Source organism: Nannobrachium achirus, assembly GCF_963921795.1.
Source record: "Nannobrachium achirus genome assembly, chromosome: 7".
In the NCBI taxonomy this organism is placed as follows: Eukaryota; Metazoa; Chordata; class Actinopteri; order Myctophiformes; family Myctophidae; genus Nannobrachium; species Nannobrachium achirus.
The window spans coordinates 47176678-47204427 of NC_137816.1; the positions used below are offsets into that span (position 1 = coordinate 47176678).

A 27750-nucleotide genomic window follows, 5' to 3' on the forward strand; every position below is an offset into this window, starting at 1 on the left:
ATTGTACTGGAGCTGGAGCGCGAGCAGTTGTTGGTACTTTATCTGCAAAGACATTCAAACTGGATGGATGTGAATGTCTGGAACCTCCTGGGGCAGACTCACTCGGAGTCCATAAAGTGAGTTACAGCATGCCTGAACGGACTAATCCCCTCCGGTTATTACACTTATCCCTTCGTTCTGAGGTGAGAGACGTAGATCAAACGCTAATCTGGGAAACCGGCGCTTGTGAGTTTGAAAGGCGTTAAAGAACGACGTGCCCTCTCTTGGATGTCAAGTCAAAGGAGGTCCTTGTTTGGCCGAAACCTTGTTAAGAACACATGTGATTGTGTTTTTGTGATAGAGTTCCTAACCTAATTGTTTTAGCACTGAGGGAAAGGGGGGATGAACGAGAGGCGAGATAAAAAGATCTATCTAAGTTGTACAAATTGTTCAACTCGGTGCAGTTCAGGTCAATTAAACTGACACAAGATGCCTTTAGATCAGTGGTTCTCAAAGTGGATTCCAGAGACTTTGTGGGTTCCTTTATATGGGTCTAAATTGACCCATACAAGTCTGTAACTCTGGCAGTGTACACATGGAACCAAATGGACCCGTTAGAGTTAAGGGGAGACGTTGAATGTAAAGGTTTTGATTGATTGAAGGCTTTATTAGAAGTTTGCATAGGAAAACGTACAGTTTCATGACGGTACAGTTCACTGGTACAAGGTCAACTAAAAGGAGAGGGTTAGGGTTAGAGAAACACTGCTTTAGATGAAAAGCAAAAAAAGCTGCGGTGCTAGTTTCAAGTCTTGCATTCTTCTACACCAGGTTCCCCCCGTGCCACCTCAGTCTGGTTTGATGTGTACCGTGGCTGGGTTTCACTCTGTCAGCACTAGGCACGGGGCCCCAGACCTCTGTCCCGGGCTGGGACGGTGATCGATCAGGCCCAGGGTGGAGCTCTTACCTCTGGGGAGGCTTGAGTTGCAGGGAGGGTCTAGTCTGGAGGTTTGGCCCAGACAGGAGGCTCGTGTAGCAGCACACAGACCACCGGGCCCTGAGCTGGGCTGGACCCATGCCAGACGCTAGGGTTACACACACACACGCACGCGCGCACACACACACACACACACACACACACACACACACACACACACACACACACACACACACACACACACACACACACACACACACACACACACACACACACACACACACACACACACACACACACACGCACGTGCATGCATGCACATTATGCACACCAACACATGCACATACTGTTATGAGCACAGGCATGCGTGCAATACACACATGTACACATGCCTGCATACTATACTGTACATAACGCACACACGTGTGTGCACACACACAACACACACACACACACACACACGCACACACACACACACAACACACAACACACACACGTCTGCATACACACACACACACGTCCGCACGCAAAGCCTCGCACACTTGGGTCTCGCTAACATTCCACATGCGCTGTAGAAAAACTAGCCTAGCAGCAGTAAAATAGTCTCCCCAGCCTCACGGTGTGATTTAGATCCAGCCACTACTTTTCAGGCTCTCTTGTCGGACGGCCGTTAATATTGCAGAGCACAGCGTCCTCCTACCCACTCCTCTCTCTCCCCACTTTCACCGTGACCCGTGAGAATTTCAGATCCACCCGGGACCCCCGGTTTAAGCATGGGGGACGTTAACATTCCTGTCGGATCTGCTACTTTCATTTCCAACGGCAGGGGAGGTCCATCACTTTTTTTATTTTTATATATATATATATATATATATATATACTGTATATTGTTTTTACAACCCAGAAATGTGGTTCTGATTTGACAGGAACAATGGCCACTCGGGTAGAGAAATGGGTTTGTTGTTCAAATCCTCTTGTTGTTTTGTTCCTGGCTAGGAGGAGCATTCAGTTGTTTTGTTCTGTTGTTCTCCTCCCTGGGAGGGTTTTTTCTGATACAACGGGGGGACTTTAAGGAATTATGCCCTGAAAAATACCTAAAAATGACTTCTAAATCCTAATGGTTTTCTGAAAAAAAAAACAAAAAAAAAAAGTATGTTTCTTTATCTGTGTGTTTGTTTTTTTTATGTCAGAATTATATATATTTGACCGCGGACCCCCATCTCAAAATATGTTGTTCCAGGGACCCCAAAAGCAAAGATTTGAGTAAAAATGCTTTAAAAAAAGGAAAAAAAAAAAAAGAAAGAAAAAATAATATTATATTCAAAGATTTGCCAAAAAAGTTTTTGAATAGCCAAAGAAATAAAACAAATAATGGTCAAAGTAGTTACATGACACTGATGCGTTCCTGTGCTTAACGGGTTAAGGCAATACAAGTTCAGATGAGGATGAAGCTCTGGTGCTGCTGTATTCTCACAACAATGAACAGTCCGGCTCTTCCCCATCCAGTTGTAATGTTTTCTGGGGCTTTTGGCCATGGTGGATGTATGGATGGATAGGATAGGATGGGGGTGTTTGGGGTGGTGGTGGTGGTGGGTGGATGGTGGGGGTCAGCTGGACACAGAGAGAGGGGACAATCTGTGGATTAGAGAGGGCTTGCTCTGCACACCGAGTGCTCACTCAGCACATTGCCCACTAGTCTGGTGTTCACTGTTCACAGACCCAAGCCCTGAGCTGTTTACACTGCAAGACCCGGACACGCACGCACACACACACACACACACACACACACACACATGCACACGCACGCACGTGCACGTATGCATGCATGCGTTGAAAGAAACATGTTTTTGCACTAAATTGAATGACACTCATGGTGCACAAACAGTATTTCCTCGATCCCCGTCTTTCTCTGTCACTCGTTTGTTGCCTCACGCACACGCAAATACGCACGCACGCACGCACGCGCGCGCACACACACACACACACACACACACTCAATCACAACTGCCTCTCTCTCTCTCTCAGTTGGGCCCCTACAGCAGCCATTTCATCTGTGTGGTGTGTGGCATTCCTAACGCTGCCTCAGCTTCCATTGAACAAATAGACACAACTCACACTCTACCTGTCTCTCTTTTTCACCCCCCTTCTCTCTCTCTCTCTCTCTCTCTCTCTCTCTCTCTGTGTGCTTTTCCTTTTCCCTCTATCTCAGTGTTTCTCAAACTTTTTGGGCTTCAGTACCCCCTTTTTCTGATTGCTGAATCCAAGTATCCCCTTTAATCGACAACATTTTGATTAGAAAATACTGACATCAAAAGTCCAGTATTTATGTCAATATGTTGAAAATAAAAGCCTGTTTTCTATTCAGTAACAGTTGTGCTATTAATAGTCAAGTACTTAAGTTGGTTTAAAACCTTACAGAGCAGCACGTCCACATACATTTGTCAATATGTTATCATTAAACATAACAGTAAAATAACCTCTGCGTACCCCTAGGGCTACACGTACCCCCATTTGAGAAACACTGCTCTATCTCACCTCTTCATCTTTCCCCTCTCTTCGTCTATCTATGTATTTTATTTCCTCTCACACGTTTTCCTTCCTGGTTCTGTCAGTCTCTCCCTACGGCCCACTTTCTTCTCATCCGCACTTCATAAAAGTGGCCACGGGTGTCTCGCTGCACAGCCTTATGAGGGTCTTACTGTAACTGTTGGACGTCTTGATCTGTTATGCACACACACACTGCTGCGTCTCTCCTGCCGAGCCTCCCGTAATAATATGTAATGGCTTTACGGCGTGTCCCGGGTTTCGCGTGCCTGCTGCCTAGTGCACGTGTGTGTGTGTGTGTGTGTGTGTGTGGGGGTGGGTTTCTGTATGTTTCTGCTCACTTTGCTTTTACCCCTTGTGCATAATTATCTGCAATTATAATTCTCTCCTCTGTTGCTTTGCGTCTACGGTATGAGGAAAGGTAGCTTCCATTCAGCGTGTTCCACTGAGAAGCCCTCCTGAAACAAAAAGTGAACTCCCATTATAATAATTCCCATTATAATAAATGACGGCTCTGATGAAAAGAGTCTTTGGGGGACTTTAAAAAGAATAATGGCAGACTTTTGCCTTTTTAGACCGCCCTTTGCCTGTGTGTGTGTGTGTGTGAGAGAGAGAGAGTGAGAGACACACACACACACACACACACACACACACACACACACACACACACACACACACACACACACACACTAAAACACGCTAACTGCCGCAAAGCCACTAGGGATGGGACGATATGAAAATTTCATATCACGATTATTGTGACAAAAGAAATCGCGATTTACGATATTATCACGATAATCACAATCCATTATCCTGGGCGGAACATTTGCCAAAAAATAGCCGATCTACAAGTTGCGACGCGTTGTGAGCTGGTAGATCGGCTATTTTTTGGCAAAGACATTTGATAGAGAGTGAAAAAAGACTGTATCAAGTATGTGTATTATAAGTACCTTTTACCAATTATAGAGGGTTTAAGTGGTATACCGGATATGCAGCTCGGCAAATAAAAGGTGAATTAATCCCAGTGCATGACGATATCACGATACGATTATCGTGAGTGTTTTTTATCACGATAAACGATAATATCGCTTATCGTCCCATCCCTAAAAGCCACATGAGCACAGTTTGGATGGGCCAAAGTCATCAGAAAGGGGCTGACGGGGTTGGAAAATGAAGTTCAGCATGACAAGCGTGCCCCCTCTCCCCCGTTTCCCGGCCCAACCCCCAAGCCCCATAGATCAGCCCCCCCCCCCTGTCTATTTCTGCATCTCTCTTGCTCACTTTCTACTTGTCTTCTACTCTCTCCTGCTGTTTCACTCATATTTAATCTCTCTCCACATCCCCAAATAAATCCCTTTATCCCAGATACATGCACACACACAGACACGCTTATACACATGTCATGCGCACACACACACATGCACCCATGCAAACACACGTGCACGCACGTGCACACACAATCACCCATGCACATACAAACACACACACACACACACACACACACACACACACACACACACACACACACACACACACACACACACACACACACACACACACACACACACACACACACACACGCGTGCACACAAACGCAGCAGCATCGCGCATGCTAACCCCGTCGTACACACAAGCGCGCCCAGGCGCGTGCTCACACACATACCGTGGCACCCACCACTATTGCCACCCCATCCCATGCCAGCCCACATGTCCATCCAGCAGCCATCCACTCATCCTTGGCCAAGTCACTGTTATCTTTGAACTGACTTCAGAGAGCCTGCTGGCTTGCCACCGATCACTGCTCTGTGCGTGTGTGTGTGCGTGCGTGTGTGCGTGCGTGCGTGTGTGCGCGCGTGTGCGTGTATGCGTGTGTGTGGCTTCATAACAGCGCTATCCTTTCATTTCCCTGCCCTGCTTTGATCTCCTGGGTCCTATTTTTAACCTCCTTGCCGCAGCAGAATAAAGATTTATTACTGGGATCTAATTGGCCTGTTGTTGCATTAAGGGCAGAGAGAGTTTTGTGAGGAAATATATTTATGCCACTCCTTCATAGCTTTCTTTTCCTTTCTCATTCCAATGTGTGTGCCGCCTCTCCTCTTTTTTTGAGCGGTGCAAAGCGCTCCTACGCTTCACTCTGTGTGTGTGTCAGCCAAAAAGAATGTGTGATGTATGGAGATGGAGATCCGTGCTCATACACATAAAGTAACTGACGTCATGGACATAACGGCCCATTCAAGGAGATATGCACGCGTGTCGTGTTTGCACCGCTCACCTTGCACAGGTGCGATTTCTTTGGATTATTGTTTAAAGGTAGCGTAAGTGATTTCATTTAATTCAAATAATAACAAAACAGGTCTATGTTCTGTTACTATAGAGTGTTTGGTCCATATTTGGACTTAACTAGTTCACAGCCAAATCGCCAAACGTCGCCATTTTGAGGAGGCCCAGCCAGCTAGATCGCCAAACGTCGCCTTCCTGATGATTTTCTGATTTTTTTTGGTATTTTTTGACATTTTTAGAGCCATAAATGACCATTCTAGCTTCATTTAAGCTTCAGCAATGATAATGCGATGGAAATGATGTCATCGATGACGTAACCCGGAAGTCATTTGCATATAGCATAGCATAATATGCATAAAATTTGCATATTATGCAAATTTTAGCATTGAAAGCCAACGTTTTTCTTATCAAACTTTACCATAATGTAGACGGATTTTCATTCGGAAAAAAATGAGAGGCTGACAGAGTGGTCACCCAGCATCATGGTCGAGTGTTTGAAATAAACTGATTGCGCCCGTGAGGGCGTGCACGATGCTGTTTGTTTGGGCGCTCCGGCCGGCCGTCAGTTCCATTATAAACACAGGCTGCAGGTCATTCTCATTCAGTCTAATGAGTCAGCCTGATCACTTAGTCGTTGGCGCACTCTTGTGGTATACAAATAGACTGCAGTTTACAATTATATTCTGGTCATTGATTGTTGTATTGTAGGACTGAAAAAATAATAATAATCCTGGCAGTATAGGCGCACAAGCATATTGTAAATGGCTGGGAGAGAGTTAAGACTTATTTTTAGACTTAAAAAAACTGGGTGAATTTGTTCCTCCAATCACGATAGAGTGGGCCATTCCTCCAATCATGGTCGAGTGGGGGCGGGCCTTATGTATACCACGGCCTGCCCCCACTTGATCATGATTGCAGGAAGGCCGCCGCCTGTCACCTACATGAAAACTGAAACTTAAGTGAAATCACTTACCCTACATTTAAAATACATGTGTGCCTTACTAAGATGGTTGCTGAAGAGAGACAGGGGTACATGATGGCAGGTACATTGATTCAACAGAGTCAGTTGGGGTTCAGTCATGTAGGGCTGCACCCGACTCGGCAATGCAATTCAACGATTCGTTTTATACTTTGTCTTTGTGACAAAATGATAAGCTACATTTGCAAGGGTTTCAGTGTTGAGAACAAAGGTTTGAAGGTTGATTTGGATCAAGTACAGCATGGCCATATGTATATTGTTTGAGCATTTAAAACCAATGAATCTGTTAAGAGAACCACAAATGACAGTAGAAGGCTTATTTTAATTGATGACAATCCATCCGACTGTGTGTTCTGAGTGCAACGCTAACTGTAGGCAGCTTGAGATAATTAACAACTCAGCAGTCTTGCGGTTCTAAGAGAACACTTCCAAAGTGTGTACGTTGGCCAAAGTTCATATTTACGATATGAAAACCATGCTCTTGTGACTTAAAACGGAGTCCTGCGTCCGTTCTTTTGCTTAATTTCGACCAGAGTGAAAATGGCTTGGCTTCAACAGAACGGATTTCCACAAAAGAAACTGGGCGATTCCTAAATAAGAGCCAGGTTTTATTCTTAAGTATAATTACAGGAAGTATTAGTTAGACTAACTTCGAAGTGACACCAGGGCTTAGTAACTGACACTATTAGGTTTAGCTAAAGGCAAGTGTTATGTTTACGGGCTTGGGAATTAATTTGTGGTTGATGGAAGTGTGTGTGTGTGTGTGCGTGCGTGCGTGCGAGAGAGACAGTGCTTGTACGGCTAATGGACATGCAATACCAGCCCTGTTATGAATCCTCCTGTCAGACATGCTGGAAGGGAGTGTCAGAAAACCCAGCATGAAAGACATACCAACACACATACATATACTCCCACCACGTTACTTTATAAGAAAGTGATTGAGCGCTGCGCTGTGATAACGGGAGACTTTTTAATAAAAGTCTTGAAGATGAGATGAGCAGGCGAGAAAAGAGCCCTGCTGCTGACCAAATGCCACCAGTGACACACAGCACCGTGTGTGTGTGTGTGTGTGTACGCATGCGTGTGTGCGAGAGACATCATGCATGCTGGCCAGGAGGATGAGTTGGTGATGACGGGGCTCTTCGAGGAGACCCTTTGAAGAGCTGACATCCGTTCGAAAGCTGCAAGCTGCATATCTGTGCATCGCTCTCCATTTTACACACTCGATCCACGACGACGAACATTAACTTTGCGCCTCACGAGTTTTCCCAACCCCCACATCCCCCGCCCCCCTTACTGAAAACACGGCACTCCAAAGCCATGTTATTCTTCCATCCTTCTCCCTGACGTTTGTGCTCCCGCCTGTGCTCAACATGTGCCCCTGTGGGTTTCAGGCTGCCCACATCAGGCCCGGACCTGGCCCGCCACGGGGCCAAATTAGTAAGGAGAGATGAGATGAGATGCCTGGAGGGAGGCAGCGAGGTGAGGTCAGGGATGATGAGCTTTTATTGGCATATTCCTGGCCAACCAGCGTGACCCGGTGCCAAGCCTCCCAACCACTCGGCAATCTGACACATGTTCTTCCCTGTCCTGGAACTGGAGAATCTGTGGGGGAGAAACATATGGACAGCAGTCTTCAACGTTTTCAGGCCAAGGACCCCTTAGTTGAGAGAGAGAGATGAGCCAGGGACCCCCACAACCTTTTCATAGATTCCATATGGTTTCATTGTTTGACAGCCAAATAATCAGTGTATTTTGGAATCATGTCAATTTGTGTTTTCAGATACGTATTTAACCACTTGAATCGTCAATACATAACTTGACATTTCAGTCTGTACTTAGTCTGCTCTTTTTCCCCTCTACACCAAACGTCTTTGCCGAAAATAGCCGATCTACAAGCTCACAACGCCTCGCAGCGTGAGGCGTTGTGAGCTGCTATTTTTGGCTAAAGTTCTCAGAATATGGACACTAGGGTTCAAGTGGTTAACATAAAAAAGGGGAAAAAAGTTTCTATCACACAAAGATTTGGAGGACCCCCTGTAGTAACTTTGAGGACCCCCTAGGGGTCCCGGACCCCCTGTTGAAGACCCCTGTAGTACAGCACAAGTAGAGTCAAAACACCCTGCCTAAAAGAAACACACCCAAAAAGTCTTGTTTCCGTTGGGGTCATCAAAAACATTCAATATCATGAGTATAAATCTCTACAGTATGTACAGAGTAGGGGGGAAAGGTGGGGGTTATTAAAGCAAGTGGGATGCAAAAAAATCCTCATGATGGATGTGTCCGAGTAGTTCAATTCCGACAAGAAGGCTGTCCACCTGGCTGTCTCCATGCGTTCCTGTTGCATTGCAAAACCACACAATTTACCAGTGATTGATAGGTGGCCTTTTTCACTGACAGACGGTGGGCCGCTATCACAATAGGGGGCGTGAATTTGTAGGCGCCCGTGTGTCGCTATCACTCAAAGATTTGGAGGACCCCCTGTAGTAACTCTCAGGACCCCATAGGGGTCCCGGACCCCCTGTTGAAGACCCATGCTCTACGCCACAGGGAAAGACATGACCGCGACTGTGGAACAAGTAGCTCCACTCCATGGACGATCACTGCTCCATGCTCTCAGTCAGACTTTCCCAGAGGCAGAGAGCAGAGAGGGGGAACGCCGTTTTCCGCCCTGCCAGGCGGGGCACCACCAGTCCTGTCCTTTGTGATTGTGCGTTGGAATTGTGTGTGTGTTAAACACAGTGGCTGCTGAATGCACAGAGAATACCCGCGTGGACCAGGGAACAGTTGCTGACGTGCTGAGACACAGCTGTCCCCCCGCGCAATAGCGCCTTTTTACTGCCCCGACTATACACACCAGGAGCGGAAGGACTGAGAATGCGGGACGGGAGGGAGGAGAGAATTCTGAGGGACAGAAAGAAAGAAAGAAAGGAAGGAAAAAAAGAAAGAAAGAAAGGGAGTGGAAAAAAGGAGAGTTTTACAAAGGATGTTGGGTCCTCCAGTCATGTTACTTCTTCTATATGTCTTCAGTCTTCAGGTGGTCTGTTTTGTTTGGCTTCCTCTCCTGTTTCCTGCTTATCACTTGTTGTCAATAGTGGTAGAAAAGCAATCATTCGACACCCCGCCAGTGTTACACCCCACTACCTCCACACACACACACACACACACACACACACACACACACACACACACACACACACACACACACACACACACACACACACACACACACACACACACACACACACACACACACCCACACCCACACAGTGCTCATAGGACCCACCGGGTAGCCTGCGGGGAGGTCCTGTCTGTGGTTAATGAACTCTTAAGCAGTTTGACATCATTCGCAGAGAGGGGGAGCATCTATGGATGTCATTGTGTGCGTTGGCCGCACTGTTCTCCACCACTTCCACATTTTAAACGACAGCAAATGTCTAACATTGGAGGGCCAGAGAGAGAGGGGGCGGGGGCTGTGTGGGGCTGTGCACCACATGTTAGGACATGAGGTGAAACCGTTGTTGGGGTGGCCTCTACCGGCCTCGGCCAATCCTCTCTGGGCTTAGAATAGCTGTGCGTGGGTTTGGTTTGGTTTTTGATTGGTGTTTGCAGCCGTCAGGTGGTGTCTCACTCTGCTGTAGGTGGGCTGGTATTAGGCAGCGTGGGGTTTGTGGCCTGCAGCCCGCATGTTTTCCCTTGAGGACCACCTGTCTTGCGCTGCTCCCCGGGTTGCCTTCTTTTTAAGAGAGAGACACACAAGACGTATGCGTGTGGTGCTGCTGCTGCTGCAGTCTTTTGGAGGTGGTCTCTCTCTTAAGCTTTCACTCTACTGGAGGTCTTTTTCCGTCCGGTGCGGGCGTGCGGACGTTCGCAAACGCTAGTTGTCGTTTGACAGGCTGGGGTGGGAGGAGGAGGAGGAGGTGGGGTGCCAGTGGTTGTATTTGGCTGCCTGTCCCAACTCGCCGTTTGCTCTGTGACTGAAGCGTTTGGCCTAGCTCACACACACACACACACACACACACACACACACACACACACACACACACACACACACACACACACACACACACACTCACACAGAGTATACTGTATGTAGGGTTTTATCTTGATCATTCTTCTCATGGTTGACTCACTGGATCATGCCTATCTGTCTCTTTGGACAGATGTACTAGGGATTGGACGATAGTCGCTGTTATCGTTTATCGTGATAAAAAACACTCGTATCGTGGAGATTTAAATTTATCGTGAAATTATCCTCCGTCATGCACAGGGATTCACCTTTTATTTGCTAAGCTGCATATATTTTTTGGCAAACGTTCTGCCCCGGAATAATGGATGTTGGGGATATTTTGATCATCGCGATAATATCGTAAATCACTATTATTTTGGTCACGATAGTCGTGACAAGTTTCATATCTTCACATCCCTAATTAATAGTTGTTTCATTTGCATCATCTCCTCTCAGTTGCTGAAACGTCCCACAGCATTCAGACCATCTGTTCATGCATGGTAACGTGTGTGTGTGTGTGTGTGTGTGTGTGTGTGTGTGTGTGTGCCTGTATGTGCGCGGTGGTTTGGTATGTTATGGTTTGTTCGTAAGCTCTCGTATGTTCTCTGGGCCAACGGTCTGTGCTTTTTAAAGCGTATTTGACAAATGCAGAGTGTCTCATGTGGCTTCATGTGACATGACTTCTGCTCCTGCCGCGCACAGGCTGGCTTCTAATTTAGAACCAGTGCAAACCCACAGCTAGAAATGTGAGCGTTTACACACACGCAAACACACGCGCACAGCCGCACACACACTCTCTCTCACTCTCTCTCAGGCACGTGCACACATACAGTATACATCAAAGGGGGCTTGAGCCCCATCCCTTTTACTCATCAGTAAAAAGTACCCTCTCAAGACCATGAATGCAGTTTTTACTATGGTGAAAGAAAGGCAAACGCCCTCTTTCCATGCCATACCTGAAGGCCGCATTCAAGAGAATTGCCCTGTCCAAACTCTCCTGAACTTGAATGCAGTGTTTTATGTTGAAAGAATTGCCCTCTACCAAGTACCGAAATATCAAGTATCAAGTACCGAAAATAGCCAACCTCCAAGCTCACAATGCGTCGCAGCGCGACACATTGTGAGCTTGGAGGTCTGCTATTTTCAATAGTTTCACCAAAAGGCCCGTTTAGAAATGTCAGCCCCTGCCTCTCTAACATTCTCTGCACGTCCCTGCCCTCTCTCTCTCTCTCTTATACACCAACTCTCACACCGTACACGCATAAATAAGACATACCTCAAGTAACACAGATACAATGACAATTGAACAAAAAAAAAAGAGAAAAGAAACCACGTTGAATTTGATATTCCTATAATAAGCAGCGTGAGTCAGCAACTCAGCATGACTCAAATTTCTGGTCACGTGGTCCAACAGCCACAGTCTACAGAATTCCAAATGATATAGTTACTCTCTGTCTTTCTCTCTCTCTCTCTCTCTCTCTCTCTCTCTCTCTCTCTCTCTCTCTCTCTCTCTCTCTCTCTCTCTCTCTCTCTCTCTCTCTCTCTCTCTGTCTCTCTGTCTTTCTCTCTTCTTTTGTGGATGATTATCGTTTATCATCTTTCAGTGGAATTGCATCGTGATATGACGATATCTAATATTGTAACACAATTGTCTATTGTCTAAATTGTTCCAACTTAGTTTAACTCCAAATATAGTACATACAAAATAACACAATTAGTTAGTTAACATGTCTGAGGAACCACAGTGAACATCAATTTGATCACTGTGATTTTAGAAACATATTAGGTGACATACAGCATATCTCTGCTGTCGGGCCCAAACCTCCTAACTCCAAAATGTTCATTTTCGGGAAAATGAGCTCAAGTGGAGTTAGGAGGTTTTGACCGAAGGGCTTTTTACTACTTTTCATTGGTTCAGTATTATTTTAACCAACACACAGACGTAAAGGGTGTTCAATAGCACATATTTATGAAAAACTGAGATGGCCAATCGGGTTTGGCACAAAGTGTGGAGTTAGGAGGTTTTGTCCCAAGCACTTTTTACTACTTTCCATTGGTTCAATATTAGTTCAACCAACACTCAGCTGTAAAGGGTGTTCAATAGCCCTGATTTATGCCAAATAATCAAAAAACTCAAAAATGGAGTTAAGAGGTTTTGACCAGACAGTGACGAATTATGATATCCATGTGATTATCACGGAATTGTGATGTTGATTTCAAACATATCATCCAGTCCTCTCTCTCCCTATCTCTCTCTCTCTATGACTGTCATGTGTCATCGTCATGGTATTTTACAACATTAATCAGCCGGTCTGTCTGGAAGCCAGCAGGGAGCCTTCAGGGCCCAGGCACCCAAGATACAAGGACACAGAATGCCAACACGGAGAGAGAGAGAGAGAGAATGAGTTGGATTGGGTCATCCTCACCCCTGCCCCCCCCCCCCCCCCGCCCCGCTCAGAAGGGGAGTGCAAGTGTGGGAGGAGGAGAGGAAGAATAGAGGGATGGGAGGCAGCCGAAAGGGGAAACATGAACAGGGGATGATGGGAGAGAAGGGAAGAATGAGGGGAGAGAGAGAGAGAGAGAGAGAGAGAGAAGGGAAGAGGGTGAGAGGAAAAGAAAGAAACCATTAATTTAGTGCAGTGGGTGGGATCTGTAGGTTACTGGGATTTTCTGTGCCAGGCCCTCCTGGCTTTGACTGATGCCTTTGTGAAGAGGCCAGGAACCACACACACACACTCATGCACGTACCCTCTCGTAACACACACACACACACACACACACACGCACGCGCACACACGCAACTCACACACACACACGTTCCAAGAAACTCAGGGTTTTGTTGCTGCAGGCCAGTTTCAGTGATCCGCACGCAGGCGCACACACACACGCACGCACGCACGCACGCACGCACGCACGCACGCACGCACGCACGCACGCACGCACGCACGCACGCGCGCACAGGAGAGAGAACAATGGTCATTAGTGAGCTTCAAAGTGAGGGTGAGATGGGAGGGTTTATTTATTGCCTGTAAATGCCCCCCCGATTTACTACCATGTTAATGACGATGATGGTGTTTGTCTGAGAGGGAGCAGCACATGTACCGGGTCTGTGTTAGGGTAATACCTATCTATGTAACAGGCCAGGGCAGTCAGGTACTTTCTGATCCTCCGATAAACGCATGTTATAGAGATAATAAACGTTTTATGAGCGAGAACAATTATGGTACAGAATGCATTGTCGTACAGGATCATAGCCATTTACCGCACGCACGCACGCACGCACGCACGCACGCACATAGTAAAATGATGAAGGTAAAGCACGGCCTCGTGTGGCTTATTGCTTTTCTAAAGCCATTACCAAATCATTGTTATCGGGTAGAAACCTTGTATGTCCAAAAAACCGTTTGCTTTGTATTTATCATTTTAAAAATGATATAAACCAGTGAAAATAGCCGATGGGGTTGTGTGCTTGTAGATCTGCTATTTTCACTAGTTTTGTGCCACAGTCTTGTTGTATGTTGAAGCAGGGCTTTACTTTACGAAAAAAACTTACCAATTTGAAACTTGGATATACAAGGTTTCTGCACAACAGTGACGAAATATTCAGTCACACATTGGTGTTTTTAACTCGTGCTGCCTGCTAAAGAACCTTGGAAGAGTATTCAATCAATCATTTTATGAAACCTTGCACATACACAGGATGAAAAGAAGTAGCACTCCTCTTAGCCATTATGAAAAATAAACCTGTGCATTTAGCACAGTAAATACCTCCATGGAATGTCATGGTGAATATAACTAAGAAAATAAGATGTTGTCGCAGTGGCACTGATATATGCGTGGCACTGATAGGTGTGTGTTTTATCGAGCAGAATCATGGACTGGAACTAGTCTCCATAAACAAATACAAGTAAATTCTCTGTTAATGATTTATGGCAAAGGCGTCTGTTGTTTACCTCAATAACTGCATGCCCAAATAGCTTGATATCATTTTCTCAGCATCCAACCAACCATAACATGGACTACAGTAGGGATGGGACGATAAGCGATATTATCGTTTATCGTGATTAAATACACTCATGATAATCGTATCGTGGAGATTTTATTTATCATGATATCGTCCTCCGTCATGCACTGTGATCAATTCACCTTTTATTTGCCGAGCTGCATATCCGGTACCACTTGAACCCTCTATAATTGGTAAAAGGTACTTATAATATATACGTACTTGATAGTCTTTTTTCACTCTATCAAATGTCCCGCCCCAGGATAATGGATTTTGATTATCGCGATAATATCGTAAATCATACATTTCTTTTCCACAATAATCGTGATATGACATTTTCATATCGTCCCATCCCTAGACTACAGCCAGAAAAGCTACTTCACAATTAAATCAAATGTTTTTATTTGTTTGTTTAAATTTTCTGAAACAGCGTTACCAAATGTCCTCAGAAAAAAACACCCCAAAGGGAACATTGAATAAGAGGACACGGTCCCACGGCTGGCCCGCATAATTTGCATTTCTTTATCTCTCTGTTTTGGCACGCTGTTTTTCAGAGTACCTGCATTTGTATAGAGATTGGTGGGGGTGTGTAGGCCGCCGTGTAACTGAGAAGGGTTTTTTTTGTAATGGGGTCCTGGCCTACTTAATCACAAAAGCGTCAGACATCAAAATGCACACATAGACATTTAGAAGTTCATCACAAGCTGCGTGGTTTATTCAAAGGAGCTAATATTACCTGAGAAGCTATGATAGCTTCTCTCTCACTCTGTGTACACACACACACACACACACACGCACACACACACACTCACACACATACACGCACGCACGCACACGCACACCATGGTGATATAATAATAGTTGTATTAAGGTCAGGTATATTTATTGCTCTGTTTGAATGGCGCTAATCCCATTACACACAGATTCATGTATCGCGAGTCTGAGTCATATTTTTCTCGGCACCTGTCGTGTGGAGTTATTAAACTGTTTGGAGAGGGAGATTGTGGTACTGTCGGAAAGTGTTGTGAGCTTATCGATCGGCTATTTTTGACAAAGAGATGTGGTAGAGAGTGGGGAAAAAAAAGACTGTATCAAGTACGTTATTTCCAGGTCCCAGGTATGCAGCTTGGCAAATAAAAGGTGAATTGAACCCAGTGCATTACGGAGGATAGTTTCACAATTACAACAAAATGTAAACGTATATATGCTAAATTATTTTTTTAAATACTTTTTCTTGTGCTCTATCTGGACCTTGTCGTCCTGTGTGGCAAACCTATTTCTCAACCAATGAAAACTCATCTCCTCTGCGTCACATTTGTTCTTCCATGCAGCCTGTATCTCTCATTTGACCAGTTTTTTTACATTAAAGTATCCACAAGTTTCCAACATCCCATTGTGCATTGCGTAGAAGCTGTGCGGCAGTTCCGGCGTCACAGCCGAGAGTGATCTACAAGCTCACAACGGTTGCATCTGCGATGCGAAGTGAGCTTGTTTGTCTGCTGTTCTCCGGATGTCCCACACATACTTCTACAGTAAATTCTCGCGGAAACGGGTAGATATGTCAGAAATGCCAGCATTGTGTTAAAACCTCAGTATTACCTTGCTACAGTATATCTGCGGTACCACTATGGTATGCACCTCTGGTTCTGGGTCGTTCTGTGAATAAAATTTCACTCAAACAGTGAAAAGGCTGCATTTTCAATGCTCAAACAGTTCAAAAGATATGTGCTAATAATGATGTCTGTCTGACCGCAGACACAAGCGCAAAACGGGTAACATAGATATGGGCGTTTTCCTGCAAAACCTTACATGGGAGTGAATGGAGATCTTTTTTTTTCTTAACAGCAGATGCAGATTGTTGCGATTGTTTGATGAATGCGATAACAACCAAATCTGTCAAAACCCGTCACTGTCAAAACTCGTCATAAATCAGGCACGGTGGCGCAGTGGTTAGTGCTGTCGCTTCACAGCTAGAAGGTCCTGGGTTCGATTTCTGCCGGGGGACGTTGTGGGCGCTGGGGGCGTGTTCCCTCCTCTGCGTCATCAGCGCCCACACCCTAGGTGGGGTTGGCGAAAGGGCCTTTCTGTGTGGAGTTTGCATGTTCTCCCCGTGTCTCCTAGGGTAGATACCCTCACAAAAACATGCAGTAATCCTGGTCTCTATAATGCCTCCCCCTGGCCAGCCGGGGCGCCTGATGGAGGGGAATGGAACTGGTTGGAATAATGTGTTCCTTCCATGAGTTATGTCCAAACCGGGGAAATCCCCACTGTCAGGTGAAAAGAAGCAACGTGGACTACTCATGCATTGAAGGAAGCATGAGGTCCGTCGGTTGTCTCCCCAGGCACGGCAGAGGGAGAGCAGAGCCCAGGATTACATAGGCAACTGGCACTGGGTGAAAATGGGTTACAAAATCGCGGGACAAAAAGTATTGAAACGAAAACTCGTCATAAATCGTCAATGGCATTGAATGAGTTTTAAAAGTATGTGCCATTTGCTAGGATATGAGCGATTGTTAATAAGCCCTGTGTGTCTCTCTCTGTTTTCTCCGTGTACAGGAGTGCGGGGCAGTGCGCATGCGGAATGTTCTTGTGGGAGGAACCACTTCACGTGCGCGGTCAGTGCGTTCGGGGAGTGCACCTGCATCCCTGCCCAGTGGCAATGTGACGGTGACAACGACTGTGGGGACCACAGTGACGAGGATGGATGCAGTGAGTACACACACACACACACACACACACACACACACACACACACACACACACACACACACACACACACACACACACACACACACACATACGACACACACACACACACACACTTGCTCACCTCTTTATCTAACCATTCTGCCTATCTCTCTCCATTCTTTTCTCTTTTCTCCAAGCCAAATTCCAGTACTCTAACTCACTGGTTCCCAAGCACTGGGTCAGGACCCAGATAAATAAAATAAAAATCGAAGAAATTCCATAAATGAGAAAACAAATGTTGAAGAACTAGTGAAAATAGCCGATCTATAAGCGACGCGTTGTGAACTTGTAGATAGGCTATTTTCTCTATAGTTCGGGCAAAGGTCTCATTTCTCTTTTGGGTCACAAGCTAAAAAGTATGGGAACTGCTGCTCGAACTCATTGGTTCTCAAAGTGGGGTGCCAACCCCCAGGGGGTCCCCAGCGAAATATCTTAACTCATTCAGAGTTTATGGCCGTAGAGCCCGGAGATTTCTCTATGTCTTTCACTGCTGGCTTCTCCTACCTGTTAACGCGGGCGCTCATCCAATTCCCATCATGCGCGATCGGACACTGCTATGCATCGTGTGTTCGCGTATTCCATCAGCTTCTCAAATCCGTTGAAATTTTGAAAATTGATCAATACGTTCTCCATCTGTAAGCCGTGGTGTTTATACAGAAAGCTAACGGGCCAAAATAGAGGACGGACCATCGCTTCCGGTTTAGGGTCTCAATGATAAGTGGTCCGCTCAATAATGTGTCCGTGTAGAAACCGATCACGGAGCATTAGTTCCGGCCTATTTTAGTTCCGCTTCGATAACATTTTTTTTTTTTATTAAGTTTATTAAATCTCCGGGTTCTACGGGCATGGCAGAGAAGGGCTACAAAGGGGTATTTTTTTAGCAGCATATGAGTTAATATAGTGTCACAATTATTTTAACCATATTTTATACATTGGCTATTCAAAAATAGAAGATATACAAGCTCATAGCAGATTTGCATTTTTTATTATCTTGAAGATTAGTGCAAATCTGAGAATAATTCTTTTTAAAAAGCAAAACATTTTAACACAAATATTCTCTTCTGGGGGTCCCTGGCACTTTAGCCCCGCCTCCGGGTGAGGAGGCCAGGATTAGACGTGAGTGTGGAGGAATCAAGCAGGTTGGACTGATAACCACGTTCCAATACTCTGCTTTCATCCTCCTCCTCCACACGTCATGTTGTATTGGACACTGAGCAGTTTGATGTGCATTGTCCCACACCCATGCACAACAAATTCTATTTACAATTCTGTGGATATTAACGATCAAACCGTTTAATTTCTTCAATTTTGCTTCAGCTTCTTTGATCGCTGTTATTCAGATATGCTGTATACTGTATAAATGCACTTAAGCATCTCTCCTAGTTTAATCAAGTGGGAAACCTTCACTCTCAGACCGCTGATAGACTCATGTGGAAGCACTGTTATGTTTGCATTTTTGGGATCTGAGCAGGTCAAATGTTTTCGCCTCTCTCTCTGAAGTTCGTGACACAGCACAGCTTTTCAGATCCCATTTCCAAGACGACATAGTTTCAATCCCAAAGGCTGAGGAGATGGTTTGCCCAAAAAACGGATAGTCAACACTTCCGCAAAACTCGCTGAAGTCTGCACTTGATGGACACTCGCTGATTCTCGCTCCAAGCGACTTAGGGAGCTCACTCTCTCTCCGATGTCGGCCCTTCCAAAAGCAAATTACCACGAGTGAGCAGAGATTTTGGTATTGGAATTTTTGCTCAAATGTATTTGTTTATTTGTTAGTGTGGTCGCCCAACAGGGCAACACTAGTTTCTTTCTTTCTTTCTTTCTTTCTTTCTAGATAAACTATCCAGACTATAAATAGGTCAAGCTTCACATGACATTCTGGCTATCCAGACTATAAATAGGAAACCACTCACAATTTCCCAGAATTGCGTCTTTCTAGTTTTCTATTGGCCGCCTTCTGGTCGGAGTGTGTTTTGCAGCAAATGTTCATTTCGGCAGGCAGACCAGCAATAAACGACCCAAAGGGGGCAGTAGTGAGCACTTTCATGCCGGGCACCAATTAGCAGTTTGCCTGGCATGTATATTCTGACTATTATCGTCATGCTTTCGATATGTTGTCTTTATTCACTGAACTCCACGACGTCCACTCTTACTGTAAAGATCAGCTTGGCTATAGGGCTGAAGAGCAGAGAAGTACTGTAGGTACTAAACTGATGAAAACAACAAAGTTGGCTTATACATCGGCTTATAATATATAATTATCACTGAATGTGGTCAGAATACATAACGTGTACTTGGCCTTCTGCATCATCAGGACACGGACAGTTTATTGCATTAGCAGCATTTTACACCCATCCAGAGAACAGTTTTATTATATTTTGACAGTATTGTGGAGTTATCACGTCAGCATTTGTTGCACAAACTAACCAATGCATCATAAAACTGTCAGCGGGTCAGCGTTCACTTCACAGTGAAATCCTCAGTGTTCGTAACTCAGAGAGTCTACAAACAGAACCAAATAGACCCTTCGTACTCTCTCAGGCCTCAGACACACATCTAAAGCTTTCTAAAACACAGTTTGCTTTAAGGCTGCCCTTAAGCCAAGAAGCAGCCATATAGCAAGTTGACTCTTCAAACCCATGTGACTTCCATAGGTAAAGCATAAAGCATGTGCTTTAAATCTGAGGCCCCGGCCTTAGAGTTCAGTTTACGCTGAGATTTTCACTGTGTTCCGTACGCAACATGAAGTCCATTCCCTGTTTGTCGTCGTGCCATGCTTCGGCGAATGCCCAGTACAATAATGCCCGAGTGACTTTTGGGCATAGCATAGCGTTCCGGGGTGGGGGCAGAGGTGAGGGTATATGAACACTGGGAAGCAGGCCTGGAATTTCGTAATTTTAGGGGCAAGGCCACTAGTTGTCCATTTCTTTAGGGCACAAAGGCCAAATGCCAGGGTAGGAAGGCCATGAAATAAAACACGTTTTAGTCAATTGAAATAATTTGTAGAATTTAAGGGTTAGGGCTGATAACCTAATCTGCAGTGAAATAGATACATGATGATATTTACAGTCCTATCCATGCTCAGCCCTGCACCAATCAAAGTCACTGGATTGGTTTAAAGATGGGGACTCGGGGGAGTTAAGATTTCAGAATCTCAACAAAAGACACTGGTGTCTCTACATGACAAGAAATAGACACTGGTGTCTACTGTCTACATATTGACCAGAAAGAGACAGAGGAGAAAGTGCTACAGTCAACTGGGGCATTAAGGCCACTGTGGCCTCAGGTCATGCCATTGGTTTGAGGGGCACAAGGCCAAACTGAGGGGCAACGACGGCCATGGCCTTCATGGCCTCCCTGAAATTCCTTCCCTGCTGGGAAGCCTTGGCAGCAGAATGGGAGGCGACTGGGGAGTTCCTCTCTCAGCAGAGGATGTCAGGGAGGAGTGAAGAAAAACTGTGCTTTTATTCCTTTTTGTACTCTTTCCTATATTGATGTTGTCAACTGCTGTCTGGCCTCAGGCCTTCCTTTTTTCTATTACTGTGAAGCACCAGATGCTGCTCCTCTTTGTTTGACACGTCCTAAACCTGTCAGGACGCTGTGTGTGTGCGTGTGCGTGTGCGCGCGCGCGTGTGCGTGTGTGTGTGTGTGTGTGTGCGCGTGTGCGTGCGTGCATTTGTGTTTGTGTGTGTGTGTGCTTGTGTATTAACCTTCCTCCATCTGTCTTTCTCTATCACATTAGTCTACTTGGGTGGGGGTGGTATGGGGGGTGACGCTAAGCACTATTGATCTGCCGGCCAATAGAACGTTCTGTGGCCCTGATCGCCGCGTTATTGATCTGCGGTGTTTCTCCCCGTTTGGGGGGGGGGGGGGGGGGCACACGGAAACCAGCGCGCCATTCACTAGCCCTTCCCAATCCATTAGTACTGTCTGATCGACCCTGCAGTACATCAGTCGGCGCACACCTCGCCCCTCTGGTCCTTGGACGCGCTCCAGACAGTCTCTTAATCACAAAGCTCACGTCGGGTCGGGGAGACGTGTCACTTTTCCTTTTTTTCTTTTTTCTTTTTTAGGGGACTGGTGGAACCATACTGACATCACTTGTTGTTGTTTTTCCTGGCTCAAGGGTTTAGAACAACATGGCAACATTTACTGCTGCACACAGCGCATGTTGTGGCCAGGGTGATTTTAACCCTGGGTGCTAGGGCTTTTAGCTGCACTGCTGCACCTAGACTCTCCCTTACCTCCACACATCCGACAGTCCCACTCCATAACCACTTTCAAATCCCAACTAAAAACTCACCTGTTCAAACTGGCCTACTCACTCTAACATACTCACATCACCTTTTCATCTGTATACTTACCCTCGCTCCTATTTTTACCATTGACTCTTGACATATTAATGTATTATTTGCTCTATTTCAGTGTTCTATTTTTAGATTTCTGATATATTGTGTATTTTGTTTGGCTGATGTATGCTTTTTCTGTTTTTAATGACTGTTTTGTTTTTAACTGTACGGTGACCTTGGGTGTTTCGAAAGATACCTTCAAATAAAATGCATTATTATTATTATTATTATAATGCTATGGTTTCACGCTAAAACCATTCAACAGTAAGCCTATGAATGCCGGTATATTTAACTAGCCTAGGGCAGCTAGACTCGATCTGCCATTGCTAAAACAAGGCAGCAGATGGAGTCTAGCCTCGCTCAGCTATGTACATTTTTCTCGGCTCCCTAGTCGTGAGGGAACCAACCAGGGCCTAGTATGCAAATGTAGGGCGGGCGTTCCACTTAAGCCTCTATCGTAGTCCAAGGTGAAGAGCTATCACCTCACCGTGGTGTAGTTTTCTAGCTATCACCTAAAAGTGTTTAACAAAGCCTTGGTGATAGCTAGAAAACTACACCGCGGTGAGGTGATAGCTCTTCACCCTGGACTATGATAGAGGCTTTAGTTTCTTGGGTTTCTTGGGCTACTCTGATTGGTTGTAGTGGCAGGCGTATCACCTTTGCGCTATTCTGATTGGTTGTGGGGAAGGGTGTATCACCTTTGCTGTTTCGTTCCACTGTGTTTGTATCGTTCCACTTTGGTTGTTGCATTCCACTTTGTTTCTTGGGTTTCTTGGGCCACTCTGGTTGTATCACGGGCGTATCACCTTTGCTCTATTCTGATTGGTGGTAGGTCTAACCAATAGTCTGTTGAATCTTTTTGTAACCGCCCATGGAAAATAAAACATACACTGAGAAGAACCAGACTCTATCCACGAAGTGTGATAGTGTCTGGCTATGAGAGGCTAATATTTAACAACACACTCCACCTTAACTAGATGGTGTGTACACGACACGTATTGTATCTGCTGTTTCAGCAACTGAATGTGGGGAAAGGTCTTCAGTTTACTTGAATTATTTTTCTTTTTTTTTTACTGGCTGCCGTGTGAGTAAGAATAGCGAGAAGAAGAGAAACTCCGGTTTGTCTATGTTGAGCTGTTGAGGAGTAGTTCACCCCCAAAATGACTTTTTTTGGGGACCCAAATGCAAATGCATTTGGGTCCCCATGGCATGAGTAATCAATAGAAAAAAAGTCATTTTGGGAGTGAACTACTCCTTTAAGGTGATGGGAGTACGTCATCCACTGTGAGATGCAGTGATGTGCTCTTCAACCAGCATGGCAGAGGGAGGGAAGGAGGGTAACAGCCCTAGTAAGGCTAGTATTGACTGAATCAAAAACTATTTTTAGCCGGTGACCGCCAATATATCCACAAGTTTCCGCGGGAGTTTACTGGAGACTATCGGGACCAAACTTCCGGGTTTAACAGCAGACATACAAGCTCACGTCGCGTTGCAGATGCAACCCGTTGTGAGCTTGTAAATCGGCACCGGAAGCTCGGTGCAGACGTCTGCGCAATGCACTATGGGGCGTTGGAAACTCGTGGATAGAGATATTTACACCTTTTGATAAATGTAGCCGCATTGTTTATTTTCACTTAGTACAGACTAATACTTCCAGAATATTCTATCATTTGTTACACTATAAATAATGATAATAATAATAATTATTATAATTATAATTTTGAATGTTGAATGTTGAAAATGTTTGTACTGCTGCTGCCCTGGACAGAGCTCTGTCGTAAAAGAGATGCAGTCTTTAATGTCAGGAAAAGACAACATTTAAGGTTTCATTCACCATGGTTTGCTGTACTGAATAGAAGCTGTCTAGACTAGAGGATTCCATTCCTTGGTAAAACAGTGCATCAATACTGGCATGGCATGGCTGTGTTTTTCAGGTCCATTCCCAGCGATGCAATGGAATGGCACTTTGGAAAGAAGCGTCCGCAAAAGTGTATTTAATGTTTTACTGCATTTTGACTGGTTGAAAGGTTGTCCTGCTGGTTTTGGCTGACATGTTTATCCCTGCGTTGCTGTTCTGGTGCTATTTGATCACTTTGGCTCACTTCTGGCTGTTGCATAAAGTTACATGTTATGGTCTAGAGCCATCTTTTTTTTTTGGATTTAAAGACATGGCTCAGATTGCTGCAGTGTGTGTGTGTGTGTACGCATGTGTCCGTGCACGCATGTGTGTGAGTCTGTGTGTGCGCGTCTACATGCATATAATAACTCGGGGAGGTGCAGGCCCATGTGACCTGGCTCCTATTACCCTGATTGAATTAACTGAGTGGAATTGTTAAAAAAAAAAGAGAAAAAAAAAAGACGAGGGCGAAGGGAAAAATACAGGACAGAAAAGGTATGGTTTAGAAAGCACGGTGCAGATTTTTTTTTTTTTTATCGAGGTGGTATTTCAACTAAGTTTCCACAGAAGGAAAGGTAGACATGTGAGTTACCATATCGGGAAGAACACACAATGCATTCAGGCAAAATGCAAACGTAGACATATGCATACAGACTAAATGCACGCACGCACGCACGCACACACACACTTAGCACACAGAAGAATCTCTTGATTCAGCAGAACCACGTTAGACTGTGGCATCCAGACTTCATTACAGATGAAAACGCACACACGCGCACACGCACACACGCGCACACGCGCGCACACACACACACACACACACACACACACACACACACACACACACACACACACACACACACACACACACACACACGCACTCACATTTTGCGCCTATATTATTCCCATGAGGAGCCAGGGCCAATTTATATCAATTTAGCAATTTCCAGAGAAAGCACAATTCTGGGGGTTGGAAGACCACACTGTGTGTGTGTGTGTGTGTGTGTGTGTGTGTGTGTGTGTGTGTGTGTGTGTGTGTGTGTGTGTGTGTGTGTGTGTGTGTGTGTGTGTGTGTGTGTGTGTGTGTGTGTGTGTGTGTGTGTGTGTGTGTGTGTGTGTGTGTGTGTGTGTGTGTGTGTGTGTGTGTGTGTGTGTGTGTGTGTGAGTGAGAGACAACAGGAGCCAAAGTCGTCCATTTTGTCTATGAAGCAACCCATGTAATTACGATGTAGAATCCATGTGGAAGATATCTCTGGTAAGTTTTGGCCATGCATGTACGTGATGATGGACATGTGTGTGGCTGATTGTGTGTTCAGAGTTTCATGAATACCCATAGAATGGGTGAGAACGAGAGGGAGAGACAGAGAGAGACAGAGACATTTTTTAACGAACATTTGTAACTCAAATTCTGCTTCTGGGGGAGTCCCTGGAACAAAATATTTTGAGATGGGGGTCCGTGGCCAAATACATATCATTTTGGGGGATCTTCACATGAAAAGGTTTGAGCACCACTGACATAGAAACATAGGTTTTTCAAAAAACCTTAGAAGGATTTGAAATATTCAAAGACTTGCACAAATTTTCACGATTTTTCAAAAATAGCAGATCTACAAGCTTGCAGCGCGGTACTCGGTGCCGCGCTGTGAGCTTGTATATCTGCTATTTTTCAATAGTTAAAGCACAAAATAATTGTGCGGGGGCCCGCAGTGAATCCTTGTACCCAGGGCCCAGAATTTGGTGCGACACCCCTGGTGGAGGGTGGACATTGATGGCAATGGAAGGTGTTGAAGAATGCAGGACCCCCCCCCACCCATCCCCCACCAATCATAGCACCTAACATATGGCGTTCATCTACTCTTTATTGAGGACCACACTGAGAGACTGGAGAACAGGGGGGGTGGGGTGGGGGGGATCCCTCTGGCCGACCATAAATCTGCCTGCTTTAAAACACATTTGGCCTGTCTCTGTTTCGACAGTGAATTGGATGTGGAGGTTTGGTGACGTCATTTCAAACTGTTGTCCCCGACACGTTGATTTAGACCCCCCTAAAGGAACCCACAGAACCACTGGTCTAGTCCCTTATTCTTATTCTACGTAATTGCTGTGTGTCAGTCCGCAAATCCGCATGACACATGCTGAACTGCATTCTATAAAGTTACCGTGTAAATATGAACACAGTGATTCAAATGCTTAAACATGTGTGCAAGCTTCACACATGTGTACGAACGGTTAGCTTCACGATCGCTCTCTTGAAAGAGTTGCATCATCAGGTGCATCCGTGTCGGGCGGGGGGTTAATTTGCATCCTCGTCTTCACACCTGGGCACTTTGATAGAAGGCAGAGAGCACCGTCAGGCCATGCGTCTCAAGGACGCTTTGCTAATTATCCCAAGACCAGACTTAATGAAGGCATAAATCAAAGAGGCTTCGTCAAATTAATAACATCCCCACTTTCATCAGTACAGCTGTCCACACTTGGTGGCATGCATGGAGCAGAGAGAGAGAGATGACACATGATGTCTGGCTTTGAAAATGATCCCAGAGTGAGTTCTGAGCCAGTTGTTCTCAAAGGGTTTTCTATGGGGACTGTGAAGTTACTGTAGGTGTTCCAGAATGCAGCAGTACGCCTCCTCACTGGCAAAAAGAAGCTCGACCATTATCCCTTGGATGTGCAGTGCTGCACAACGTCAGCAGAAAGCTCTCATGCAAAAATACGTGCATGTGTTAAGCGTCTGTTGAAATTGTTTACAGTCTTATGAATTTATTCTCTTTTCAACTAATATTATTTTATTACTGACAATGAACATTATTATTTTGACATCACCCAAGCCGCTGGGATACGAGCTTGACTGACATCCTCCTCATAACGAGTGTGGTAGTATAATAATAAAAGCCCCAAACTCTAAATTAAAATGTCACATATTTTTCTTAAATTGGAAGTCAGTAAGACGGTTAAGCTTTAAAAAAAACTTGCACGCACGAACGCACGCACACACAGGTGTGTATGTGCATGCACACACACACACACACACACACACACATGTACCGGTCTCCCGCTGAGTTGAAAGGCTGCGACGGTAAATAGTAAATGCTTTGGGCCAGAGTGAGCGAGGGGCTTTGAGAGGAGGGGAGTTGTGTACTGAGACGCTGGTAGTGGTGGGCGTGCTGTGCAGGGCTTTCAGAGGGAACGCAAGAGACACAGTGTTTTCTCCTCGCCGCATGAGGCTCGCTCTCCCCAATGTCACGAATTTTGGGGAGAAAGGTGCTATTCTCGTCAACTAAAAAATACCTGCATTATTAACGCGCCGTGCAGCCTTTCAACTCAGCGGGAGAGAACGAGAGAACATGCACATATGTGTGCATGTCGTCAATGTCACCTCATTGACGTCACCTCTTCAGACTCCACCTAAACCTATAGCACTACTGTAACACTCCCCTTCCCTCAATGACCACACATGAAGCTAGATAGCATTTTTAGGTTTTAGAAAAGTATTTTTTACTGCTTAGGTGCGTTATTGTTTTTCTAGAGTGATATTCCTATGCATTTGTTGTATTGCTGTTGATGTACTGACATATTATCTTATTATATTGATGTATTACCTGCTTATTGTAAGTCGCTTTGGATTAAAAGCGTCTACTAAATGCCTAAATTGTAAAATTGTAAATTGTAATGTCGGGCGGAAACTTTTTATCTCCAAGTTTCTAATTTGTTTCACCACACAAGACTGGGTTTGATCTGTCCAAGATTCCCACTTCTACTTTTCTGTTACCTATACGCACCTACTTGTAGAGGGACCAGCTCTGCGGAAGTCTCCTCTTCACAAAATGATAAATACAAAACGGACGGTTTTGGACATTCTGCAAGGTTTCCACCCGACAACGACGATTTAGTACACAATATGCAAAAGTGCACGCACCCTGTCTCTTATGGAACACCAAAGAAGTAGTCTGGAATCCCTTCACTTTTCGTGGTTTGATCCGGCCGGGAGCGGAAACCTCTCTACGTCATGTTGTAGTCCTTAAAGGACT

At 45.2% G+C, this 27750-nt stretch overlaps 1 protein-coding gene across 1 annotated transcript in view; it reads left to right on the forward strand.

Annotated features, from left to right (window-relative positions):
• Positions 1–2475: 2475 nt before the first annotated feature.
• Positions 2476–27750, forward strand: part of LOC308288797 (low-density lipoprotein receptor-related protein 4-like) — a gene marked incomplete at its 5' end in the record, with an annotated part of 110807 nt that continues 85532 nt past the window's right edge. The window contains 4 exon segments of the mRNA XM_080730267.1: positions 2476–2513; positions 8111–8203; positions 16484–16500; positions 17285–17437. Of these exon segments, the coding sequence (XP_080586393.1) occupies positions 2476–2513; positions 8111–8203; positions 16484–16500; positions 17285–17437 (301 nt within the window).